Source organism: Balaenoptera acutorostrata, chromosome 9 (assembly GCF_949987535.1).
Source record: "Balaenoptera acutorostrata chromosome 9, mBalAcu1.1, whole genome shotgun sequence".
Taxonomy (NCBI): Eukaryota; Metazoa; Chordata; class Mammalia; order Artiodactyla; family Balaenopteridae; genus Balaenoptera; species Balaenoptera acutorostrata.
In genome coordinates, this window is record NC_080072.1 from 54,919,851 (window position 1) to 54,944,250 (window position 24,400).

General features: G+C 55.6%; 2 protein-coding genes across 10 annotated transcripts in view; both read right to left on the reverse strand.

Moving 5' to 3' along the window:
* Positions 1-1,854: 1,854 nt before the first annotated feature.
* Positions 1,855-11,025, reverse strand: KLHL35 (kelch like family member 35). Of its 2 annotated transcripts, XM_057552479.1 has the most exons (7): positions 10,805-11,025; positions 7,319-8,197; positions 6,058-6,242; positions 5,414-5,532; positions 4,581-4,769; positions 2,969-3,157; positions 1,855-2,043 (listed from the first exon to the last, which is right to left on the reverse strand). In XM_057552479.1, exons 1-7 carry the CDS (start codon positions 10,810-10,812, stop codon positions 1,855-1,857), a joined length of 1,758 nt encoding a protein of 585 aa, XP_057408462.1. In that variant the 5' UTR covers positions 10,813-11,025. The 2 variants fall into 2 exon arrangements, with proteins under 2 accessions (XP_057408462.1, XP_007194135.2); XM_007194073.3 differs by lacking the exon at positions 10,805-11,025 and having other exon boundaries at positions 7,319-8,810.
* A 2,934-nt stretch (positions 11,026-13,959) lies between these two features.
* GDPD5 (glycerophosphodiester phosphodiesterase domain containing 5) overlaps positions 13,960-24,400 on the reverse strand; it is a 90,684-nt gene continuing 80,243 nt past the window's right edge. For 6 of the 8 annotated variants that reach the window (XM_007194074.3, XM_057552480.1, XM_057552481.1 and 3 more), the window contains 8 exons: positions 23,967-24,117; positions 23,195-23,413; positions 22,404-22,561; positions 22,017-22,164; positions 20,658-20,740; positions 20,063-20,077; positions 17,730-17,842; positions 13,960-14,939 (listed from right to left, as the gene is read on the reverse strand). In XM_007194074.3, the coding sequence (XP_007194136.1) occupies positions 14,791-14,939; positions 17,730-17,842; positions 20,063-20,077; positions 20,658-20,740; positions 22,017-22,164; positions 22,404-22,561; positions 23,195-23,413; positions 23,967-24,117 (1,036 nt within the window). In that variant the 3' untranslated portion in view covers positions 13,960-14,790. The remainder of the gene's footprint in view (positions 14,940-17,729; positions 17,843-20,062; positions 20,078-20,657; positions 20,741-22,016; positions 22,165-22,403; positions 22,562-23,194; positions 23,414-23,966; positions 24,118-24,400) is intronic. The other 2 variants (XM_007194076.3, XM_007194078.3) reach the window with 1 other exon arrangement.

Consider the following 24,400-nt stretch of genomic DNA (forward strand, 5'->3'; position numbering starts at 1 on the left):
CTTGGGTGGAGGGTGTCAGGTCTGCCCAGGCAGACAGAGCAGGAAAGGGCATTGGCACTTGCATGAGCAAGCACTGGGGCACAAATGGCCATCATGGGGGAAACTGGGCAATCTGGCTGGCTACACAGAAGTGCTGAGCCTGGGTAAGATGCCCATGTCTCCGGGGAGAGCTTGCCCTGGATTTGCCCCTACCCTTTCCACTCCAGCTTTCGCCTGGGTAAGCAAGCAGTACAGCACCTTTGCTTTGTCCTGGGTGTTATGCATGGGGTGGGAGCAGGAAGGCTCTGAGGCTGGGCCTCTACCCCACTCCCCTCCCCCTCTGCCATTATCAGCTGTGTCCAGATGGTCACAGGCTCCCTAATCCGGGATAATCGGAGGGTAGGAGCTCAGCTGGGACCCGGGCCTTTATGCTGCTCTGTGATGGGTCAGCCCCAGCTGGAGAGATCCCGCAGACAGGGCCCTGGGGCTTTGGAAGATGGCGAGGGGCATAGGGCTGGCCCTGTGCTGGAGGAGATGGAGGAGCAGATGACAGCTCTTCAAAAGGCAATCTGAGTGCAAATAAGGGGAGCCCCAGATGGGGCCTGGCTAGCTCCCCTGGGCCTCAGAAATACAGGCACAGAATCTGAACCGCTGGGCCTTGATTCACAGAATCTGTGGCATCAGTCCTTTGTTCCCTCTCTTTCTACTGAGTTCACCCCTCCCGACCCAGCAGTTTTATGTTGCTGCCCTTGAGCCCCAGACCAACTCAGGTGCTTATAATGGCATCAGGAGCTTGTACCCCATGTTGATGTTGGGGATCTCGCACATCCAGGTGCAGAGCTGGGCTCATTGGTGTTTGAGAGGCCTGTGGCTCTGGTGCCCACTACCCTGGGCCTCCAGTTTACTGTGAGTCTTGACCCCCGAGGCTGCTCAGGGTTCTACAACTGTTCTGTTTTGTTTCAGCTTCTTTCATAATAAGGGGAGCCCCACCTTGGCCCAGGCTTCTAGCCGTGATCCTGGTTTGTCATCCTGGTTTTAAAGCCTTTATCCCAGAATCTGAATTTAGAAGCTTGAGCTTCTGCCTTATGTTTTACAATTCTGTTCTGGTCCTCAGACATGTTTGCTTACTTATAAGCCTATGCCTCAGTTGTCTGGCTTTTAATTTTATCTATCATTGCTAGGTGTTTGAATTGGAGAGGGTGGTTTAGAAAGGAAGAACCATCCTGACCCAGAAGTGTCTCATAGATTCTAAAGCTTCATGAAATCTATGAGTCATAGATTCTGCCTCTTACTAAGTATGTGGCCTTGGGTGAGTCTCCTTATCTTTTAAAATCAGTTGCTTCTCTGTAAAATACAGATATTAGTAACTAGCTCACTAAAAGTTTTTTTTTTTAAGTGCCGATAATCTGAAATTTAAGAATAGTGACAATTCCTGGGAGGAATGTGGGAAGGGATGGGTTTGGAAATAGAGGGGCCTACAAAGGCATTTCTTAAGCTAGTGATCTATTTCTTAAGCTAGGTCGTGGGAACACAGATATTTATTTTATTATAATTCTTAAACTGTACAAAATGTTTCTTCTTTTTATGCATGAAATATTTCATAATTTTTTAAAATGTCCACGCTGCTATTATGAAGGTAAACGAGGTAACATATGAAGGTGCTTTGTAAAGAGTCAAAGCAGGGAGCAGATATTGGGCATTACTTCTCCAGGCAAAGGAGGCTTGAGCTGGAACACAGACCCAACCTTTGAAGGTTTTATTTCTACAAGAAAAGGGGCAATAAGTTAAGAGGCTGTTTACACCGAGGTGCCATGAGGGGAGCAGTGGTGAACCTGAGTTCTCCCTCCCCTCCCCACCTCCTGGTTCAAGTATGAGTCACCTGCCCAGGCTCTGGACGATGGTGACGCAGCCATGGGAGCTGGTGCAGCGCTGCAGGGATGGCTGGGCCTCCACCTGCCCACTGCTGGGGTCAAAGGTGAAGATCCTGTCGGTGCTTTCCCCATGATCGTCCCGCCCGCCAAGGATGTGGACTTTCCCATCACACACAGTCACGCCACAGCTCTCCTGGGTGGACAGACAGAAAGACAATTAGCTATAGGGTCCAGCCTGGAGCTCCCTCTGTCCCTAGCTGGCCAGGCCAGACAACAAAACCTTGACCCACAGAATATGAGTAGGCAGTCTGGAAGGTAGAGAGGTAAGAATTGGGTGGACCTGACTTCAAGCTCTGGCTTGACCCTTACTAAATGAATGGTCTTTGACAAGTCACTTCACCTCTCTGGCCTCAGTTTCCTCATCTGCAAAGTAAGAAGAATAATAGTACCTTCTTCATAAGGTTCCTTTAACAGTTAATGAGATTAAGCATGTAAAGCATTTTACATAGTGCCTGAAATATAGTAAGCACTCCAATAATAAGTACCACCAGAGTCAGAGAAGCCAGAAATCTCAGGCTCTTAGAATCACCGGAGGCCAGAACTGGCAGGGATCACCAATCTATTCTTACCCCTATATAGTCTCTTTGGAGAGGGAACAGAACAGTGTGGGGAGGCAAGGAATGCAGGGGTGGAGCGTCCAGGGCCTAGACCTCCCTTCTCTGATATCACTGGGGCAAGGGAAACTTACCAAGTCCCCTCTCCATTCTCCCCCCTCCTCCAACAGTAAGCTACCACCTGGTAGCCTACAGATCAGGAGAGACTGCAGGGTCATTGAGACCAAGCCCCCCATCCAAAGCTACAGCACTTGGGACTGGGGTTCCAGGTTCTGCCTTACATGGCTTTACTGGTGGCCTCAACCTCTCTAAGGCCAGTCTCCTTATCTTTGAAGCCCAAGGCTGATTATCATTATGGGACAAAGCTAGAGAACTACGTAATTTTAGCCTAGCATGGAGTCAGACACAGGACTCACTACCTCTGAGAACCAGATCCTTAGAAGTGGGTTTTTACTCTCCTAAATGGAACCAGTGCCAGGGCTGTGCCCAGGACCCTCCACTTACCACAGGGCTGGGGAGGACAGCTGCCTCCCCCCAGACATCCATGCCAGGGTTGTAGGTGAAGATTTTGCTCATGAGGCCCCCAACCACATAGATGGTGTCCTCCAGGGAGACAGCCTCGAGACACCGCTGCGAGAAGGGCGCTGGTGACCGCAGGCTCCACCGGTCCTCCTTGGGGTCAAAGCACTGCACCTGAGAGGAACGAGTGGCAGAGGTGAAGCCTTACCCCTCAACTGCCCTGCTGCCCACACCTCCCATCTCTCTCGGTCGGGGGGACTCATTCAACACATTTGCCTATGTCCACCAGGCCTGAGCTTGCGTGTCTCCCCTCACATGTGCTCAGTCTGGTTCCACGTTCCAGCTCCTCCCCCTGGACTCCCGTTGTCAAAAGCCTCCTCATCTTTCAAGGTCCAGGAAGAGGTCTGTATCCCAGGAGGTGGAGCTACCGTCTGCATTCGTGCTGTAGAGGGTTCTCAGAGCTCCCATGGAGATGCATTCCTGGCTGCATATACTGTCAACCCTCTTCCTCCCTGGTGTGCTGAGGTCATGCCCAGATTCCAGCTGGGGTGTCTCACAGCCCCCACTTCTGTAGCTGTCCACAGGCCTCCTAGGCCCACAGGTGTTTACGACGCCTTTTACAATTTCTGAGGGTTCATACCTGTAATTGCCTGCTCACCGTACTCCCTATTTCCTCAGTTGTTTCCTTGGAAACCCCCAGAATGGCCTATTCATGTCAGTGCTGCACAAGAAGGTGCTAAAGGGCATTCCCCCAGCCAGCCCAGGAAGGTGTGCTGGGAGTGGAGCGGGAATAAGGAGGGTGAGAGATCCTAGTTCGGGGAAGAGTCAGATCTCAGGATCACATGCCTGTGAGGCCATCAGGGTGGGGAGGGAGCTGCCACAACGAAGATCAGTTTTTATTCACAGAAAGCCTAAATGTACAATAGAAAATTTGGTAGACTGTGATTCATCCAGTCCATTGACTGTTACACAGACATTGAAATGATGGCTGTGAAGAGTTTCTAAGCATGTAGAAAGTGCTTATACTTAGAACAAGAGAAAGCAGAATACAAAATTTTACTAAAACTAAAACAAAAGCAAAAGTCAACTCAGAGGAAGCCTAGAGGGCAATGCACCAAATATTAATGGTAGTAGTTATCCTTAGGTGGTGAGATTATGGATGATTTTTTTTTCTATTTCTCTGTTTTCTAAATTTTCAATAATGAGTGTATTTTTTTTTTTTTTCGGGCACACCACGTGGCATGTGGGATCTTAGTTCCCCGACCAGGGATCGAATCCATGCCCCCTGCAGTGGAAGTGCAGAGTCTTAACCACTGGACTGCCAGGGAAGTCCCAAGCGTATTGTATTTTGGAATGGAGGAAAAGCATTTTAACTAGTCGCACCCTTGCCCTCACTTAATTTTTAAAATCTATGAAACCAATATGGCACCAGCCCAAACGTCCAGGTCCAGACCTACTGTGTGACCTTTGGGTCATCTCTGAATTCATTTCCTTGCCTGAAACATGGGGATGACTCCTCAGTGCCTGGACGAGGACATGAAAGACCCAGCTCTGCGCCAGGCACACAGCAGGCCTCCACCGCCCTCTCCCAGCCCACCTTGTTGGTGCTGACGCCGTCCCGCCCGGCGCCTCCCATCACGTAGAGCCGGCCGGCGCAGGGTGCCACGGCAGCTGAGCTCACTGCCTCTGGGAGCGGGGCCGCAGCAGCCCAGGTGTTGGAGAAGGGGTCATAGCGCTCCACGCTGCACAGGCGCTGCAGGCCGTCGAAGCCGCCCACCACGAACAGCTGTGGATGAGGGGGTCGCCCAGAGTCAGGGCTGTCTGCGTTTCGGCCCCACAGCCTCTGGCTGTGTGTGGAGAAACTATCCCACCAGGGGCTCATCCCAGCTCCTGGCTCTGCGTCCTGACTTCCCATTACTGAACCTCCCTTAGCAGATTTTCCTGTATCTAACGGGATGATACTGGTTTGTAGGATGGGTGCTGAATACAGATTAGATGTGTAAAATAACTGGCACCAAGTTGATGCTTAATAAAAATACCTACTAATTTCTTAAAGGTTTACCACCTTACTTAAGTGATCCTAAGAAGCACTTTTATTTGCATTTCTGAATTAGGGATGTAGCTTGCAAAGATAATTGGCAGATTTTTTTTTCCTTTTTCTTTTTGGTCTTAAGTGGCAGAGTCAAGATTCAAACCGAGGCTCTTTGGCCCCAGAGCGCACACCCTTGACCACCTGACTACTAGGCTGTACTATTACAATAATTACTATCATTATTAGCATTAGCATCATTATGCAACTTTGGGCAGGTCCTTTTTCTTTTGGGGGCCTCAGATCCCTTCTTACAGAGAGCGGATTGTAAAGGGCCTTCCCCCAGGCAGTCCATAGATCTCTACCTTGAGCCCAAGGCAGCAGCTGCCGGGTGTCCCTACCTGCCCTTGCACGACCGCCATCTTGTGCCTCCACCTGCCCTTGTGCAGCGAGGCCACCTTGATCCAGGTGTGCAGATGGGAGCTAAACATCCACACATCACGGCTGTTGATGTGGCCTCCTAGGGAGAGAGAAGCAGCTGTTGTTCCCAGGCCCTCTTGCTATCCCCAGGGCACTCCAGGGGAGCAGGGACTGTGTTTTATTTTCTTGAGTCTTTAGGGCTCGAATCTCAGGGAGGGCACCCTTCATTGGTATCAAACCGATCTTTGCCATTGTCAAGACAACAGGGGAAATTCTTAATTTCCCTGTAAAATTGAGTTGTAATGGGAATTAAATAACTAATGTAAACTGCTTAGCATAATGCATAGCACATGGTAGGCTAGTTAAAGAGAAGTGATCAATACTAATCTGAGTTGAAGTCAACATTGCAAGGGTGGAGTCACACCAGTGATTGGCTCTGCAGTACCACCTCAGCCAGCAAGGGTGGAGTCACACCAGTGATTGGCTCTGCAGTACCACCTCAGCCAGTAACTAGGTTATCAGGACCGATCTGCTCCTATAGCCTGGTTGGAGGGAAGAACAGAGGGCGGCGCACGGGAAGTGATGTACCAATCCTGTGGGACTCCGGCTATGGCTCCGCCCTCACCAGAGACGTAGATGTCATTGCGGAGAGTGCAGGTCGCGAACTCTGAGCGCGCGAAGCCGGGCATGCCGGGCAGTGGGGTCCAGCGCCGGCTGTCTGGATGGTAGGCGTTGGCGAACGGCAGCTTCAGGAGCCCCTTGCGATCGCAACCGCCGATGACCACGATCACTTCAGCTAGGTCCATGAATCTGGCGTGGGGACAAACCCAATGCCGGTTAACCCACACACGTGTTTCAGCCCTCTTTCACCCGCTCATGGACTGCACTATATGGTCCTGCTGCCCTTCCGTGCGCTTCTGCCCCACCCTCCGCATGCTGGACTCTGCCACTTTCAGCCTCCCCTCTGGCTATTGAGGGGAAGTGGGGCACTGCTCCTTACCCCATTCTACTGACCTCTAAGTTACGGGAAAAAAATCTTTACAGAGTCCTTACCCTTACCTAGAAAAACCACCGTGTTTAATCCTGACTTTGGCTTGCAACAGTCATGTAGCTGTAAGAGACAGAGCTGGAATTCAAGCCCAGGTTGGTGTGCCACTAACTCATTCTCTTCACCCTTTTCTGACCTCCATCGTGGACTAATTTGGCTGTGCCCCTCCTCCTATAACCACCTCCTAAACTCATCCCCTAATCACTGACTCCACTGAACCAGGCTACACAACCTTTCAGCAAAGCATTCTCCCCTCCCACTGACCCCTCAGACTTCTGGCCCCACCAGAATTTCCAAACCCTTTAGCCAATTCCTACCTAATTCCTTTGACAAATACTGAACATCTTGTACCGGGTCCTGAGCTTACTGTTGGAGATGAGGCGATGAGTCAGACAGAGTCTGTCCCTTACTCCTGTGAGGGTGACAGACCGTCTTGACTACTCCACCCCAAGTCTTCTGGTCTGGTGTTCCAGGGGTGAGAATAAGCCTCTTTCTTTTTTTCCCCCAAGCCCTGCCTATTTATACCCCTTACTAGACTGCGCTCCCTGAGGGTAAAGGGTGTTTGCAAATCACTCCTGAGTCCGCACTGAGGCAGAATGTGCATGAGATGTGAGATCCCTGCATTTCCCCCACTGGACTGTGAACTCTTTAAGGACCCAGCACCAAGCCTATGAAATGTCTGTTGAATGTATGACTGAATCTCATTCAAGAGGCATGATCAAGTGATAGGATTAAAGGATGATGGAGGGCTGAGCAAGCGGTTGAACAGGGGAATAACGTAGGAAATAACGCACGGCAGGAGGCAAGGGGCGGCTGGGAGGGAGGGGGCGGGGCGTACCTCCGTGGCCGGGCCCGCAGTGTGCCGGTCTCGCGGCCCAGGATGAAGCAGGCACGGGCCTCTAGCAGCAGCGGGCGGCACTCGCCGCAGGCCTGCAACAACTCGTCAGCCTCTACCTTCTCCAGGAAATAGGCGGGCGCCAGCAAGGGCAGGCGCACGTGCTCCAGCAAGCGCCGCAGCTGTCCGCGGCGGGCTGGCGGGTCGTGACGCACCCAGCGCATGGCCGCTTCGAACACGGCCTCCTCGTGCGCCACGCCCAGCGCTGGGTCGGCCAGAAGCGCTGCCACCTCGTCGGGCGTCAGCTCCAAGAAGTCGGCGTGGCGCGCCACCTCGGCGAAGGCCTGGCGCAGCACGCGGCCGCAACGCTCGGCCAGAGAGGCGAGGGAGAAGGCAGCGGCCACGCGACGCAGCGCCAGGCTGTTAGCGGCGCGCAGGCGACCCTCGAGGAAACGCGCGCAGGCCTCGCGCAAGCCCGCCACGCCCAGCCGCTCGGCCAGCGCCAGCACCGCAGCCGCCTCGTCCTCCGCGCGCAGCCGCACGCCCGCTCCGTACAGATAGTCGAGCACCACGGCCAGCGCCGTCGCCACCGCTGTCCCGGCCGGGCCCGGCGCCTCGGGTACCACGGGCACCATGGCCAGGCCACGCTCTGGCTGCCCAGCCGCGAACAGGCTGCGGAAGTAGGTGCTGCCCGCGCTGAGCGCGGCGCGGTGGCATGGGAAGTCGCGGCCACCGGCACGCAGCACCACGTCGGTGAGGGTGCTGCTCCGCCGATACGCATTCAGGGTCTGCAGGATGCGCTGTGCGTGGCAGGACCCCGCGCACGGCGCCTCGGAGCCACAATCCCGCTCCGGCTCCTCCGGCACCGGGCCCTCCAGCGTCCTGCCGGGCAGAGAACACAGACCGCGTCGTCGGCAAATCCACCTGGCTGGGGCCCGGTTAGAGGGCAAGAGGCCTCTCACCCACCATTCCTGCCGTTGGTTCACTGGTTTAGTCAGGCAGGCGCGCATTATCTTAACTAGTGTGCTTTCATTCATGCAACCACTCTTCCTTCCATCCACCCGTCGAGATTCCTAATGGCCTCAATGAGCTAGTCCCTGCCTACCTGAAGGTCTAGACCCTGTCTTAGCTGTACCACCTCCTCCTCCACATACGCAATCAGCCATACTGCTGTTTCTGTTCTTCAAACGTGCTAAGCTTTTTCCTATCAGTATTGGCAGAAGACAGATGGCATGCTCTCAGATGGGGTAATTTAAGAAGATGCTAATAAAGGAAGGATTTACAAAAGCATAGACTGTTTTGGGACTCCCACAAGGGATAGAGCAGTGCCACATGGCTACCAACAGCAGGGAGACGTTACCTCCCCAAGGTCTAAAGGCGGAGGGCTGGGAGGTTATTGGAACCTGCACAAAATATCCGTATAAGGAGGGCCCTCTGACAGGAGCTGTAGCCTTTGGTCAAGGAGTTCAGTCGACCCCACAGAGATCCAGTATGTGCGGGGGGGTATAACTCTACCCCCATCTCCTCACCCCGTCCACTCTACTTGGGATCTCCGGCAGGTGATCCCTATTGACCACACCCTGATTATTCTATTTAATATCTGCCCCTCCCCAAGAGTACAGGATCTGGCCCATAGTAGGTGCTCAGTTAGTACCTGTTCAAGGTCAAGTGAATACATTAAGTTACTATTTATTGAGAGCCTTTTCTGTGCCAGTCAATGAACAAGATACAGTCCCTGCCTTCCTGGAGCTCGCAGTTTGGCAGGGTCCCATGGGGAAGTACAGAGCATTAGGGGAGCTCAGAAGGGGCACTGAACCCAGTTGGAAGGGAGTCAGGGAAGGCATCCCTGAGTGGAGACTGAGAATGATAAGTAGAATTAGCCAGGTGAAGGGAAGGGAGTGGAGGGAGGAAGTCTCCAGCTGAGAGAACAGCCTGTGCAGAGGCCCAGAGGGAAAGAGGACAGGAGGTTAGAGCCCAGGCTGAGAGGGAAGTTGACCTTTTTTGTAAGTTTTTTGTTCTCAAGGAAGCCCTGTGGGGGAGTGGAAAGAGCTGGCTCTAAGGAATGATCCGGGTGCTAATCTTGCCTCTGCCACTGACTCGCCGTGTGACCTGCTCAAGTTACTCCCCTTCAGGTTCCTCATCTAAAATGCGGTCATAATGCCTCTCTCACATGGTTTTTGTGACTTGGTGACTGTTAAATGGAATGTATGAAAAGTGCTAGGTATACAATACAAACTCAACAAATGTTTCCTTAACATGTTTTTACCCAAGAGGAAGGGAGCACACCCCATGTGTTAGTTGCTTTTATGTACATAATTTCATTTGATCCTCACAAACCTGAAGAGTTTCTTTAGACTCCTTCCCCTCTTCTTTTCTAAGTTTGTCATGAGGAAACGATCACATTGATGGAACCTGCCCTTCAGAGGTTGCTGTGAGGATCAAAGGAGGGGTGTTTGTGAAAGCATTCTATAGCATGAAGGGCTGTGACGGATTGGTTATGGTTTGGCCATTATGAACATATAGCTTCTGCTTGCATACTTCCAGGGACAAGGAGCGCACACACCTTTATGTAGCAACTTACTCTAGGGCAGCAGACCTTTGCTCTCTGCTCCTTGCTTCTCCCTCCATTCTCCTGATCCCAGCTGCTCTGCCTCCCCTGAGACTGCTTTGCCCTGGAGGTCAGATCTTGCCCAGTAGTCAGTCTGGCTCTCACTGTTAATGCCTGGGCCATCCAGGGTGGTGGGTCCCCTGTCTTAGCATCAAAGGAAATGAGCTCCCTGATGGGCAGGGTCCCAGGAAGTTAACTACTTTGCCCAAGTAGAGGGGCTGGGCCCTGAACCCACCTGGCTGTAGACTCTGCATGCCTAGCGGCTCAGCCACACTTGCCAAGGTTGGGGTGTATCCCAAGGAGCAGCGCAGGACCACTGGAAGGAGTTGATAGGGGTCATGGGAGCATGCTGCCTTCATTCTATTTTCCACTGGCTGAGAAGGCAACCCACTCTGAGGTGAGATCCAAGAGGGCAGGTCTCATCAGCGTCAGGTGGGACTTCTCTCTGCAGAGATGTCCCGGCACAAGGGGCTGCCAGGGGAGAGGGAGGGAGTCCCCTCCTGGGAAGTGTGCCAGTACTTTTTCATTCATTCTCCTGCTGTCTACTGCACTGGGCACTGTGGACACACTGGGACATCAGACCCAGTTTCCACCCTAGGGATTTCCAGTCTGGGGGCCGAAGGACACCCCATTGGAACATGAAAGGTAGGGATTCCCAGGCAGGGCTTGATCTAGTTTTCTCTTATCCCAGCTAAGAGTCTAGGCACCTCAAGCCGAGGGTGCTGACACAGACTGAGGTACCCAGCCCCTAGAAGTTGACATGCCACCCTGTTTCTTTTTCACAGTCACACCTACACCCACAAACACACACTCAGACTTGTAGACATGACACAGCCAGGGGAGTCCTGCATCCTAAGTCCCCAGAGGTACCTGGCACTTACCTGGCCATGACCTCTCCCAGGCTCTCTGCAGCGGCTGCTCCTGCACTGACCACTCCTGTTTGTCCTGCCGCCCTGCACCCCTGGCAGCCTGGGCGCAATGTCCCTGCCGCTCTGCCTGCCTGGACTCCCGCTCAGGCTCAACTGCAGGAGGACAAAGGGGATGGACGCTGGCGGGGGGGTGGGGGGGAGGGGGAGAGGAGAGTTCAGGGGGAAGGGGAGGAGGGGACACAGGGCTTTTGTTCTACTCTTGGATCAGCCCTGGGAGGGGGAGAAGGGAGGACCCGGGAGTAGGCGTGGGATTGACTGTGTGTGCAACTCTGGGAACCGTGTGGCTGGATTGGGGGTGACCTGGTGCTGGTTGTGCCCCTGAGTGATACATGGATGTGAGGGTGTGTGTGTGTGCATGCAGGCATTCCAGGGTACCTGTATGTGAGTGTGGGAGTGCATGGGGACGTGGTGACTGTGGCATCGGGGTGGGTGTGATTGAGTAGCTGTAGGTGTGACTAAGAATGTAACTGCACAGCTTGGAGGTCTAGGTATCCCTCCTGCCTCTTTGTGACTCTGTGCTGTATCTGTGTACGTGCTTGACAGCAGACATGTCATTGTGCGACTTTGTGTATCTGGTTATATGCATTGTGTGTCCCTGTCTTTGTGTCAGCATCTCTATATGATCATTTCTGTGTGTGACAGGGGTCTGTCTGTGCACAACAGGGGGCTGTGTCTTGTGGACTGTGTGTGTGGACAGCGTGTGGTCCTGGGTCTGTGGTATGGTATGGTTGAGGTGGTTTTCACTCGACAATGTACCCACCTTGGAGGGGGCACAGTGAAGTGGGCATGGTGGTACTGGGCCAGCCTGGTGGGGGTGGGGAGAGAACGAGGCAGCTCTGGGCTGGCCTGGAGCCAGAGGGAGGCAGCGCCATAGGCTGGTGTCTGTTCATTTGCTGCCTCTGCGAAGGGCCATAGGGCCTGGTGTCTGTGGGGCAGATGAGGAAATTTGCTTTCACGGAAGAGGGCAGCAGTTTGGGAGGAGGTTGCCTTGATGAGAGCCCGGATGGGCACAGGGCACCTGGGAGCTGGTACTGGCACTGCCGGGATTCTGTGCCGCTCCAGGCAGATCACTAACCACCCCTTAGCCCCAGCTCTTCATCTTGGCAGGAGCAATAGTCTAGTCATGGTTCCTGCTCTGCCTATCTTACTGAGGTGCTGTGAACTCAAGAGGGGTTTGTAAGTGAAAGCCATCTGCCCTGTGGAGTCGGTGAGGCTGGGATCCTGTAGGAACCGCCCTGTCCCCGCCCCCGGCAAGGCTTAGGCAGGCCGAGTTTGTGGGAAAGTCGTGATGGGAGGGGTCACTGTGATGACGGCCAAGCATGTGTCCTGAGGCCTGGGGGAGGGTCTGTTCTGGGGACTGTTCCAGGGAATGGTGTATCCTGCTTCCCCCTAAAAATGGATTGTATATATTGCTGTATGTTAAAGGATGTGAGAGATTTGGGCACCTAAATACCTGGAACAGAGGGGCTGAGGGTTCAGGGAGGGCCCTCAGCCTGGAGGGGCCTCACCCGCTAAGGTCCTAGGGAGGAAGCAAGGAGTGGGTCTGTAGAGATGGCAGTAAGGGAGAGGCCCTGTCTCCGGTTTCCCTGTTAAGGGCAGTCAGGCTGTCCTCAGTAGACAGGGAGAGGTCACGAGGAGGGCATTGGGAAGGTGGCCTTCTCAGTAACCCCTCAGGTCAAGGGACAGGAGCCAGGGTTGACCACAGGCTGTGGGCTCAGCTGAGGGTGAAGGGCTCAGCTATCGGCCTAGCTGGGGGATGGCCTCCATCCTCCTTGCATTGTTTGGGGTGAGGGGAGACCGCTGGACTGCCTCTGCACTGGGGACTGGAGGGGTGCAGTGTAGGGCCCTGGTGAGCGTGGGCTGCTGACAGGCTGCTCCACTCAGAACCCCCAGCCCCTTCTCCCTGCTTCTGAAAGACTCTAGGATGACTCAAGTTGCCCAAGTGTGGCCAGGAGCCCGGGACATGCAGCCAGTGGACCCAGGGGCACTGACTGAACAGGGAGGGGCTAGCATGAAAGATTGGTTCTGTTTTCCTGGGCAGGCCTGCCAGACACTGGAGAGGAGGTTACTGGGGCATTTGGGTAGGGCAGCGTGCCCCACTGCTGACCCAGACAGTCAGGTTTCACATACATTTCCTCATGCCCAGGGAGAGCCGGGAGCTGACCTCTGCCCCAGGAAGGGAGCACTTGGCAAGTGTTTGAAAGGGGGAAAGGAGGGTGAGTCCCCTGATAGTTCCCAGAGGGGCAGTCCTAGAGGTTAATATGGGGGGCCCAGTCTGGGTTCCAGCATTAGGAGGGGTTTCTTTTCCTTTCCTCCATGAAGGCTCCAGACCCCAAGAATTCTATCCAGAAGGCCCCTGTTTGGAGAAGAGACACATCCCTTGGCTCCCAGGAAGCACCATGTTTATTTAATGTAGGATGAAACTGGGGTTCAGCCCCCTCCTTTCCCCTAGGACACACCCAAGACCATGCAGACTTTTATGACAAAGATGGGATTTACATACCCCTTCTCATGGAGGGCAGAGGGCAGAGGTCCAAGGACTGAAAGACAGGGGCATCTGTGGTCCCAGGGGCTGTATTTTGGCTTTCAGCCCAGGTGCCCCACTGTGCCAGGAATGGGAATGGGCCTCTTCAAAGCTGAACCTCCGCCATGGGGGAGAGGCATCTCCTGGCTGAGGGCCTGTCCCTCCATAGGCCAGGGATCTCAGAAAGCCTCCATGTGGCCACAAAGGGACCTGCTCATCCCACTGCCCAGTCCTATGTCGGACCAGGGAGTCCTCCCCATCTGCCTTACCATTCCCGGCTGGTTACGGAAGGCACACAGAGCCTGAGTGGGATTCTGGCTCTGCCAGTTCTAAGCTGTGTGGCTCTGGATGGTCACTTTACCTCTCCAAGACGGTCTCCTCCACCACAGTATGAGGACACTTGCCCCCAAGCCCAGTGCTGTTAAGGAAGCCCCAGTGCCATGTGATGCAGGGGAGGGGCTCCACCACCCTGCCACTTTCCCATTCATTTCTGAGAATGGTTCTTCCTCAGTCATGGGACCCGAATCCAAACCCAGCAAGCTCTGTCCCCACCCTCCCACTGACAATTCAGAGATGACACGTGTCAAGATGGCAGCTTTAATCATCTTGGCCAAGGCCCCTCAGGCTCCCTCCGCTGAAGGCCTCCTTGGCCATATACCCACCCCTGACCATGCCTGAACACTTTTCCCAGGTGGCCCCTGCCCTTGGCCACTGACGTGGGAACCTGAGGTCATGTCAGTCTGTGCATCTCCTGGGTGTGGATCCAACAGCCATGTCAGTCTGTGCATCTCCTGGGTGTGGATCCAGCAGCCCCGAGCCTGCTCTTGCCATCTCCAGCTGCTCCTAGGGGATATGGCTCAGACTCTCTCCCGGGGCAGGGCCAGCGGCAGCAGGAGGCTGGCAGGGGAGGAGTGTCTCCACCACTGTAGCAGGCGTTGCTCCTGGGCCAAGCTTCCTTGTGCTTTGAGGCTGATGGAAGAGCAGAGGTGCTGGGGCAGAGGCCTAGCGCAGGCCCTTGAGGCAGGAGAACCACAGAGAAGGTGGTTTCCTCACAGCACAGACAGGAGGACAGACACACGTGGGCACACGCAGGCTCCACATCCTCCACTGCCGCAGGGGGCATGGCACGGCCCAGTGACCCTTCAAACTTCCAGGTCAGGATGCAAGGGAGGGCCTCCGGGAGTGGACCAGGCCCCGAGCCCCGAGCCCCAGACTTCCCAGAAAAAGGAGCCCCAGGCCCGCAGGGGCATGTGAGAGGCTGGCGAGGGGAGCCCCCTCCAAGAGAGGCCATGGCTGACAAGGGGCTGGAGCCAACAAGGAGACTGGGGCGCCAGCTCCCAGAGCATGCTCCTGCCAGCTCTGTGGGCTTCCCCGGTCTCCACATGAGGCACAGGCTGGACAGACGGGTCTTCAGCTAACGCCCACTCCGCTCTGTGAGGGTCGTGGCGCGGCTGCCGCTCCCTTGGGGGCCCATAGGGGAGGTGGTGCTGTTGGCATATGTGTCATAACTGTTGTCCGAACATACAGAGAGCTCATCGGAGACCTCCATGCCGTCGCTGATCTCTGTTGGGCCAGAGGGAGGCAGAATGTGAGTGCAGGAAGGAGAGGGGTGGACAGGTGGCTGGCAGATGCGGTGGGAAGGGGTGGCCTGGAGCCACTCCTGGTCAGCCACTAGGAGGAATGAAACCTGGGGTTTCAGGTGTGCTCTCGAGCTTGGCATTCAAGGCCCTTCTCAGTCTCTGCAAACACTCTGGTTGCACTTCAGTCTCCTCTCCCTGGAACTCCACCTTCCAGCCACAGAAAACTATTTGCACCCTCTTAAGCTTGGCACGCATGTGTTTACTCTCCTCAGGGCTTTGCACATATTGGCCTGTCTCCTGGGAGTGACCTCCCGATAACACTTCCTTTTCTTAAAATCTGGCTAAATTCTTCTCATTTCTGTTTTTGCCCCCAGGCTGGGATGGGGCCTCCTCATGACCACCCTGTTCCCCCCTGCCCCACCTGTATTGTCACCGTCTATGGCCCCCATCGGCTGGAGTACTTAAAGGACAGGGATGAGGTCTGGGCATCAGCGTCCCCAGTGGCTGGTACAGTCCTGGACACACAGCAGAGGCTTAGAAAAGGTCTGCTGAGGGGAGCTAAGCACACCCCAAGGGGACTCAGAGCACCTTGGTGGGGCTGAGGGTCCCTGGAGAGGACCTCTCAACCAGGAGTGGGCAGGGGGTGAGGCCTGCGGCGACTCCTCAGGGCCAGTGATGAGAAGGTGCTAGATGAATGAATGGCCTTTGGCACTGCAGAGAGGCGGGGGTTGGGGAGGTGCAGGACCTGACAGGCCCAAGTGCTGGCCTCCTGCCTGCCATTCATGCTACCCGCCCCTCCTGACTTCCCTGGGCCAGGCACAGTGCAGGAGCCTGGGGACTCCAGGTGCCCTGGACGGGCTCCTCCTTCCAGCAGCTCCCCAGTGTCGCCAGAGAGCTGTGGGAGGCCGCGGGAGGCCCTCCAACCCAGCTTCGGTGCTCAGGGAAGGCTCCCAGGAGAAGGAGGGTTTTTGAGCAAGGGTAGGAGGAATTAAGTACCCCAAAGGCAAGAATCTGTGTATCCTCAGCACCTAAAACAGGGCCTGGCATGCATCTGTTGAAGGAAGGGATAAACAAAGGAGTGAATAGATGAGTGGATGTTCACACAGTCGCTGGAGCCGGCCCCACTAAACCCACAAGCACCCCTCACTGGGCTCTGGTTCACTCGGGCAGCATTTACCAAGCACCCGTCTGGGCCAGGCGTGGCACCAACCCTCACAAGTACTCTGTGAGGGGGAGCTAGCCCATTTTACAGAGGAGGAGTCTGATGGTGAGGGAGGTTAGGTAATATGCTCTTGTTCACACAGCTCGGGGGATAAGCTGGGATTTGAATCCAGGTCCATCCGGCTTCTAGATATCTCTCAAATCTCTCCTCTCCTGTTTCCATGCCCACAATTCCCATCTGAATTATTGGTTTCCTTGCCTCCAGCTTCCCCTTCTAACCCACCCTCCACACTCGTTAGAGACTGAATTGTGGGGAATTCCCTGGCAGTTCAGTGGTTAGGACTCTGCACTTCCACTGCAGGGGGGCACGGGTTCGATCCCCGGTCAGGGAACTAAGATCCCATCCCACAAGCCCTGTGGCGCCGACAAAAAAAGAAAAAAAAAGAGGGATTGAATTGTGTTCCCTCCAAATTCGTATATTGAAGTCCTAACCTCAGCATTTCAGAATGTGACCCTCTTTGGAAATAAGGTCATTGCAGATGTAATTAGTTAATATGAGGTCATTAGAGTGGGCCCTAATCCAGAATGACTGGTGTCCTTGTAAAGAGGGGAACTTCGGACACAGAGATGCATCTACAAGGCAACGGGAGAGGCCAGGACCAGATCTTTCCCTCACAGCCCTGCTGACACCTCGATGATGGACTCTTAGCTTTCAGAACTGTGAGACAATACATTTCTGTTTTTAAGCTACCCAGTTTGTGGTACTTTGTTATAGCCCTACTGTAACAAAGACAAATCTGTCTGTGACCTTCCTCTTATTTCAGAACAAAGCCCAAGCTCCTGACCACACACTTGAGGCCGAAGTGCCTCCCCAGTGCCATCTTGGGGTGAGTCAGCCAGAGGCCCTCCCTTCAAGCCGCGTGGAATGATGTTTAGTTCTTGGTGCCCGGCAAGGAGTGTTCCCTCACTACCTCTGAACACATGCTGTTCCTGCCTTGAATGCCCTTCCTTCCCTCTGCTCGCCCAGCCCTCACCTCAAACCCATCACCCTCCTACCCTTCCTTCCCATTTCAACTACGTCACCTCCTCACAAAGTGGGCCCCAAAACCTTCCTCACTGCCCCAGGGAACTCTGAACCCCTCTCTCCTCGTTGCACCCCACTCTGGCTATTACAGCTCAGTGACACCTGATTTTCCATGTATGTGTTTATACAGCTGCCTCCTCCATCAATCTGGGAATGTCAACAGGCAGCAAGCAGGGGTGAAATCAACATTTGTGGGGTCTGTGTATGAACCAGCATGGCAGGATGGGCCTCCAGCCCTCCCCCCACCCCTGCATGTCACCCTTGCCCACTACCCATGGGGCTGACACTGAGCCACAGGACCTGGAGTTGATGGCTGCATGTGGAGGGGTGTGCATTTCTGTGTGTGTATGTGTACGTGTGCCCCTGTACCAGTGTGAGCGTGAAGCTAGGTGGGTATATTGATGTCTGTGCCGTGTCCCTACCTGTATGTGCTGTGTGTGAAATGTGTGCACACACACCCGTCTGCATGTGTGAGGTGCAGAGGACAGAGCCCAGAGCCTGACTCAACCTGTCTGCGGAGCTGCACACCTGAAAAGATGAGCTTCTCCTTCATGATGCTGACGTCCCGGCTGGTCCGGTGCACCGCGGCACTCAGCATGATCTGCTCGGGGTTGTAGCTCCGTATGCCACCCAGGCGCCACCTGCAGAGATGGCCCCGTGGGCATCAGGTCCTTCCCCACCTTTCCTTGGAGAAGGGATCCTGCCCACTTCCACAGACTCTCTGGATTTGGCCTGAGAGACCAGCAGGACTCTTGTCCGACTGTACAGACGGGGAAACTGAGGCCCAGAGTAGGGCAGAGCTGGGGCCTGAATCAAAGTCTGCTGACTCTCAGCCAGGGCTCTCCAGCCCTCTTACCTCCAGACCCCTAGATCTGCTCCCCTTGCCCAGGAGGATGGTTAGGGGTTGGTTAGTTATGTGTCAGGTGCCCCCAGTTATACACCTGGACAAATTTGGGGGTGGGGGCTTAGCAGGCATGACTGATGACCCACCCTGGGGTACAAACCAACCTAGGGGAGTCCCAGGTGACGTCGCCTACAGCTCCACCATCAGGACCAGGCTGAGTGAAGCCAGTGAGGAACCCCAGAGAGGAAGTGAAGGAAAGCAGGGAGGGGAGGGGAGACAGCGGGGAGCTTGTCTTATGGGGTCACAAGGCAAGGGTGCTGGAGTGACCTGGGGTGGGGCCTGCTGCTGCTCTGTTCCAACAGCCCTGGAAGAGTGGGGTGCATATTCCCTGGTGGAGAGGGACAGGCCGGAGCGTTACCCCTTTGATGGCTGGGGCAAGGTGGGAGCAAAACTGAATGGGCTGAGAGGTAGGGCTGCATAGGGCGTGCAGGGACCAGGCAGAGCCGGGAGGACTTGGGTTCCTTCGTCCAGCCCAGGGCACAGTTTTTGCTGTTACAGTTCCTCTGAACTAGACCCAAATCCCTGGCCTCTGAACTTAGATTCTTCCTGCAACCTAGACAGAAGGACTCACCGGACCCCCAACCCCACTCAGGGAAGTGGGGAACAGCTTGGAAACAAAAACCCAACCCCCAGGGCCCGACGCCCTGCTGCAGTTGGTGGAGGGAGCCCAGACTCCACGAGAAGTCAGTTGTTTCCAGATGGGATCAGCACAGCAGAAATGGACAGACAGATGGACAGGCAGACAGGTGGATGAACAGAGCAGACAGACAAGGGGAAAGCAGGAGGCAGAGGGGAAGGCAACCTCTGGCTGGGCTGGCCACCCTACGCATCCTTGAGAACAGCAGTAGGGTCTCTTATTTATCACTGCGTGCCTGGCACCAACCCCAATGCCTGCTGTGTGGTGGGTGCTGTAAGTATTGTTGAGTGAATGAATGGAAGAATGAGGCCCACAGGGAAATGAACTTCTCCCCCAGGGTCCTGTCCTCCATCAGGCCTTGCCTGACCCCCAGGAAGACGATGATGCCGCCCTGGCTGTACCTTGAGTGGCCCAGCGTGTCTGTGGAGCACCCTGGGGAAGAAGGCCCAGCACAGCACCAGCCAGCACATGTGGACATCTGCCGACTGAGAGGATGGTGGAGGGACCAGGCAAATGGCCCTTTGCTGGGCTCAGTCCTACAGTCAGTGAGCACAGAGTTCCTCCTCCTAGAAGCTGGTCAGTGAAGGTGCCTGACCTAGGAGGGCCCAAGGCACCTGACCAAGGGGAACTTGCATCTCCAAGACCAAGGTCTCATCTTGGAAATTAACGTTAAACCCAGGAGGAAAGTGTCAGGCCCGTGTCTCTGCAGCGAGGTACATCTAGGACAGGAAGCTCAACCACTGGGGGTATTTCCCAGGGGAAAGTGCGGGAGGCTGTGCTCATGGGGGGAGAGCAGTGGGGTGGGAGTCAGAGACAGAAAGTGAAAGAGAGAAAGAGAGAAGAGAGGTGGAGAGAAAGATAAACAGAGTGAGCGATGGGAAAGGCAAACTGGGAGTGGGAGGGCCACAGGTGGCAGGGAGAAACAGAACTTGGTAGGCTGTGCGCCGGGCACCGGGGAAGGCCTTGCTCAAAGTGCCAGGCTGTGGGGGGTGGCCCAGGCAGAGCCCCTCCCCAGAGGGAGACGCTCTGGTGCTGAGAGAGGCCAGGTCAGCAACCTGCAAGGAAATGCTGGTTCCCTGTCTGCGGGGGGATGGAGAGAGCAGAGGGACACACACGGCAAGATGGGGAGAGAGAAGGGAGGACTGCAGGGGAGAGGACGGGAGCAAGGACGGGGAGGAGGCTTCAGGCAGGGGAGGTGTCTGGGAGGGCGACCTGGGCCTAGGGCTCCTCAAGAGGCAGGCTTTCAGAGGGAAGTGGAGAGGGGGCGGTGAGGAGGAGGGAGAAAGAGGAACAGGAGGAGGAGGACCACACCAGAATTACCTGATCAAGTGATAGCTGTGAGATGCCAGAGTGCAGCAGAGAGTGGGGAGGGGGGAGAGAGAGGAGGGACATGCGCCGGATCAGAGCAGTATGGGACAGAGAGAGAACGTCAGTCAAGAGTAAAACCGCAGCCTGCTGCTTCACGGCTGGGTTGGGGCCCCGCCTGGCCCTAAAACCTCCCCAGGACCAACCCACTCCCGCTGCGACCGCCACCCCCAGCTGTCGTCCTGAAGGGTGGGTGGGGAGGCCTGAGCCCGGCACGAGTGCTGTGGAAACCTGTGCCCTGGGTGACAGGCGGGGAGACAAGCCTAGAGAGGAGCCCCCCTGGAGCTAAAACTCACCAAAGAGTCTACACAGCAAATCCTGGCCCAGCTTGGCTCTTGGCTCCCGGCTGGGTGCCCATTCCAGAAGCCACTGGGCTCTGGCTGAGGGGGACGGGCTGGGGGCCACAGGGAGGCCTCCTTCTCCCCAGAACAGGGTGGTCTGGTCAGGACATCTCCCGGCCGAGGGCTCAGGAGGACATTCACCTGGCTGGGGTGGGAGCTGGCCTGTCTCGGGCAGGGAAGGCCACGGAAGGTGGTCAGGGCCTACTCACTTCTGGAGCACGAAGATGCCAACGATCAGGATGAAGGAGATCAGGTCGGCGGTGACCCACATGAGACAGTACTCGTCCGGGGGCTGTGGACAGATGGCCCACGACCAGCTTCCAGTCACGGCTGGTCCAGACCAGGGCTCCAGACCAAGGGCCCATGGGCAGGAGGATCACACGTCACCATCAGGGAGGGGCAGAGGAGGACCTGGAGGAGGCTTGGGGGCTTGAGGTTATATTTTGTAGGAGTGGGCCTGGGGTTTGGGGGTGGGGGGTGTGTGTGTGTGTATGTGTGTAGGATAAAAGAGATCTGTGCAGTGTTCACTGTAGAGGTGGTGTGTTTTAAACCTAGAGGATGTATATGCTTAAAGGGGCTTCATGCAAGAACCAAAATATGAAAGACAAATAGATGAATGAGAGGGTGTGACGTGACAAGCAGGTGCGCAGGTGGGTATGTGAAGAGGCATGTGGCATCCGTGTGCATGTAAGAGTACATGCCATTGTAGGGTGTGGAGCGTGGGAGCTTGCCCTCCAGGGGACCACAGAGGGGGGCCCAGCAGGGCAAAGCCTGCAGAGCAGCCAGGCCTCGCACCCCCTTGACCTCAGGTAAACTGGGGAGGAGGGGCAGGGGTGGGCCAGAGGCACTTTTTGCTTTTTGTCAGTTCCTGTGGCCTGAAAATCAGAGTGTGCTCATAGCTACTGCTGCCACAGTCTGTTATTTCATCTCATTCCGAGCTGAGCCTTCAGAGGTTTTAAAAGACAATGGGTGGGTGGATGGAGATAACCACCCAAAACCTAGATCTGATTCACTGACACGGCATCATCTTAGCCATAATGAGACCCTCCATCTGCCTTTCATGACCTCAGGGAAGTGGCAGTGGGAGCACAGGAGGGAGGTCAAGGGCTCCGCAAGCCCCCTGGTTGGCAGAGCTGGGACTGGAACGCAGGCCTGTCTTCAGGTGCTCAGTTGGTCAACCAACTGAAAACTGGTTTTATTGGCTGTAATCTCTGAGCAGATTTTAATGTTCCCTATTTTTGCCCCGTTGCCCTCTTTTCCCAATGACTTCCCTTCCTTTAAAACAAAATATAATAATCTCCAAACCCCCCAAAAACCCAAGTAGTTGTTTATCTGTCTAGAGCCTTTGGTGCTTTTCCCCATGTGGCTCAGGCCAAGGTTCCTCCTACCCCCCAGACCTTGGTGCAGGCCCCAGAGGTCAGGAGAGTCCTCTTCATGCCTCAAGCCTGTCCCCTCAGGTGCTCCCCCCACCCCTGAGACCTCACCAGAGAGAGCCCGGGTGTGGAGCCTGCCCCCCAGCCCTGGAAGCCATAGGCAGCTCTCTGGACCCACAACAATCCCCAACTCACCATGATCCAGAGGGGGGAGGGCACCTGGGATAAGGTGTGGGAGTTGTCAGAGGTGACAGACGGGACCCCCGCGCACCACAGCAGGGAGAAGAGCCACGGGGCATTGACCGTGTAGAGGTTCACGCTCAGGTTCCAGGATGCATAGTCCCTGTGGGGCAGGGACAGAGGCTGGTCGGCCCTTTGGCCAGTGTGGGAAGCCTGTAAAGCATGGCCCTTCACAACCTCACGCTGTCCTCAAAACTGTCCCTGGAGGAAGGAAACTCCGCTCTCAGAGGGCCAAGCTCACATACAAACCCAGGTCTGCCTGATGTTCTCAACCTCTCCTCTTTGCACCCTGAGCCTCTGAGTCCAGTCCTCTGGGTGAGCCTGGCAGGATGGGGTGGGCACCTGAGCTCCTGGCGGGACACCTGAGTGTAGCGCAGGTTCAGCCGCTGGATGTGGCCTCTCCGCAGGCTGGCAGCTGCCTCCTTGGAGCCCGATGTCTGCTGGAAGCCGGGAGCCACCTTCTGCACGAAGGGCCTCTGCCTGTCAGGCAGCCACAGGACCTGCAGGCGGGAGAGGAGCAGCCTCTGATTTCCCTTCTGTAAAATGGGGTTAGGGTGTCTATCCCTCGTGGTGCACCTGGAGGGGTTAAAAGAGGCGGGACCTGGCACGCAGTGAAAGCTTTCAGGTAGTAATCACCTCCGGCCAAGGCTGGGAATTGCTTTGGCAACACCTCAGGAAGTTTCCCCTCCAGACCCTAGTCAGGACAAGACCGATAACGCCCCAAATGTCAACTACTGTGCATGTGGCCACCAGCGTCTAGTGTGCTGTCGTAGTTGGTATCGTATTTTTCTGATCCCCAGGTATCATGTAGGTAACACTTCACGGAAGTACCATGTTCCGAAGAATATGGCCCTGCTCCTGCCCTTTGTACATTTTATTTTTTTTTCCTTTGTACATTTTAAACGACTTTCTTGTTTCCCTCTTGGCCCCATGATGACCCTGTCAGGGAGGCGTGGGGCATGCTACCCTCATTTCACAAATGTGGAACCCTGAGGTCTGGAGAGGGGACACAGTGAGTTTACCGCTTGAGCGGGACTCCAGGCAGGCCTGGTCTCCCTGTGGGTGGGGCAGGGCTGGGCGTAGCTCAGCGCCTTGGGGACAGAGCTGGGTGGGACTGGGCTGCAGGGCCTCACCTGGTGCTGGGGGAAGCCCGAGCGCAGCAGGGCCTCCAGCGTGACGTTGAGGAAGCTGCCGCGGTAGGGGTGCTCCCGCGGCGGGTCACGCAGGTTGAGCAGCAGCGTGGCATTACCCTTGGCCAGCTCCAAGAGCTCCATTAGGCTGCAGATGGACTGGTTTTGGGCCTCCCTGTGGTCGGATGGTGACAGGGAGCTGGCCGTCCAGAAGGGGTCCGTCTGGCAGAGACAGGGACACACGTGGTTGTCTCACCAGTCCGATGGAGCCTCCACATGCCTTCCTGGCTATGGAACTTGGAGACGACTGAGCTGCCAGTGTCGGCTGGTGTGTGCAAGTCAGGCACATTGAAGGCTGGGGCCCTGTGGGACCTCTAGGAGAACCCAACCATAACTTCTCTATCCCAGTCTGCTTGCCAAAAGAATGATTTGCTTGGAACATATCTCAGACCCCAGTCCATTTTTCTCTCAGTAGCGTTTCAGACCAGCGAACCAACTTCCTCTAGAGTTTTACAGTGTTAACGATTTTAACTATTAACTATTATAATCAAAATCAACTTCTTCTGGTAGGGGAGGCAGAACCAGAACAAGTAGTGACAGCCATGATATCTGGGCTGCAGTGGCAGGAGCCCAAGGAGGCGGCCAACCAGCCTGGCTGTGAGTCAAGGAAGCTCGGCGTGTGAAGGTCACCTGAGCTGAGGGCTGCCCCTGGCCCTCTCCAAGGAGTCCCTGACCATGCTTTCCATGCCTAGGACTGGGACAGGTGCTGCCAGACCTTCAGGAACCACTGGCCAGCATTGAGCCTCTGCAGCAGGGTCCAGTTGAGCATGGAGGCGGGCCTGCGGGCGAGCTCCGGGAATTCCTCCTCCACGTTGGTGGTGCGGCGCAGAGTGGCATCGTGCATGAGGAAGGGCACGCCATCCAGGCTGTGGGAGGGTGGGGCCACGGAGTCAGTGCCCACCCAGGTCCCTCACCCGCTCCTCCCACACGCTCCTCCCCACCCACTTACACCAGCCCACCTAGGGACCCAGGCCCGCTCTGCACCTCTTTGGGCCTCAGGTTCCCCATCTGCATAGGGAAGTCAGTGGGCGGTAGGCAAATCTCTCGGTTCTCTCTGAGGGTCAGATGGGGGTGGGCACTGCTGAGGAGGGAGGGCTGAGCGTGTTCTCTCAGCAACCCTGGGAGGTAGAGGCTATCTCATTTGATAAT

Excerpts from the sequence above, each read along its gene's own strand:
- KLHL35 (XM_007194073.3), bottom strand. The coding sequence starts at position 8,352 with ATGAATGAAAGCACACTAGTTAAGATAATGCGCGCCTGCCTGACTAAA. Across the intron at positions 4,770-5,413 it reads TGGCGGTCGTGCAAGGGCAG|CTGTTCGTGGTGGGCGGCTT; the intron begins GTAGGGACACCC and ends CCTCATCCACAG. Across the intron at positions 3,158-4,580 it reads ACGGCGTCAGCACCAACAAG|GTGCAGTGCTTTGACCCCAA; the intron begins GTGGGCTGGGAG and ends CGTTCCTCTCAG.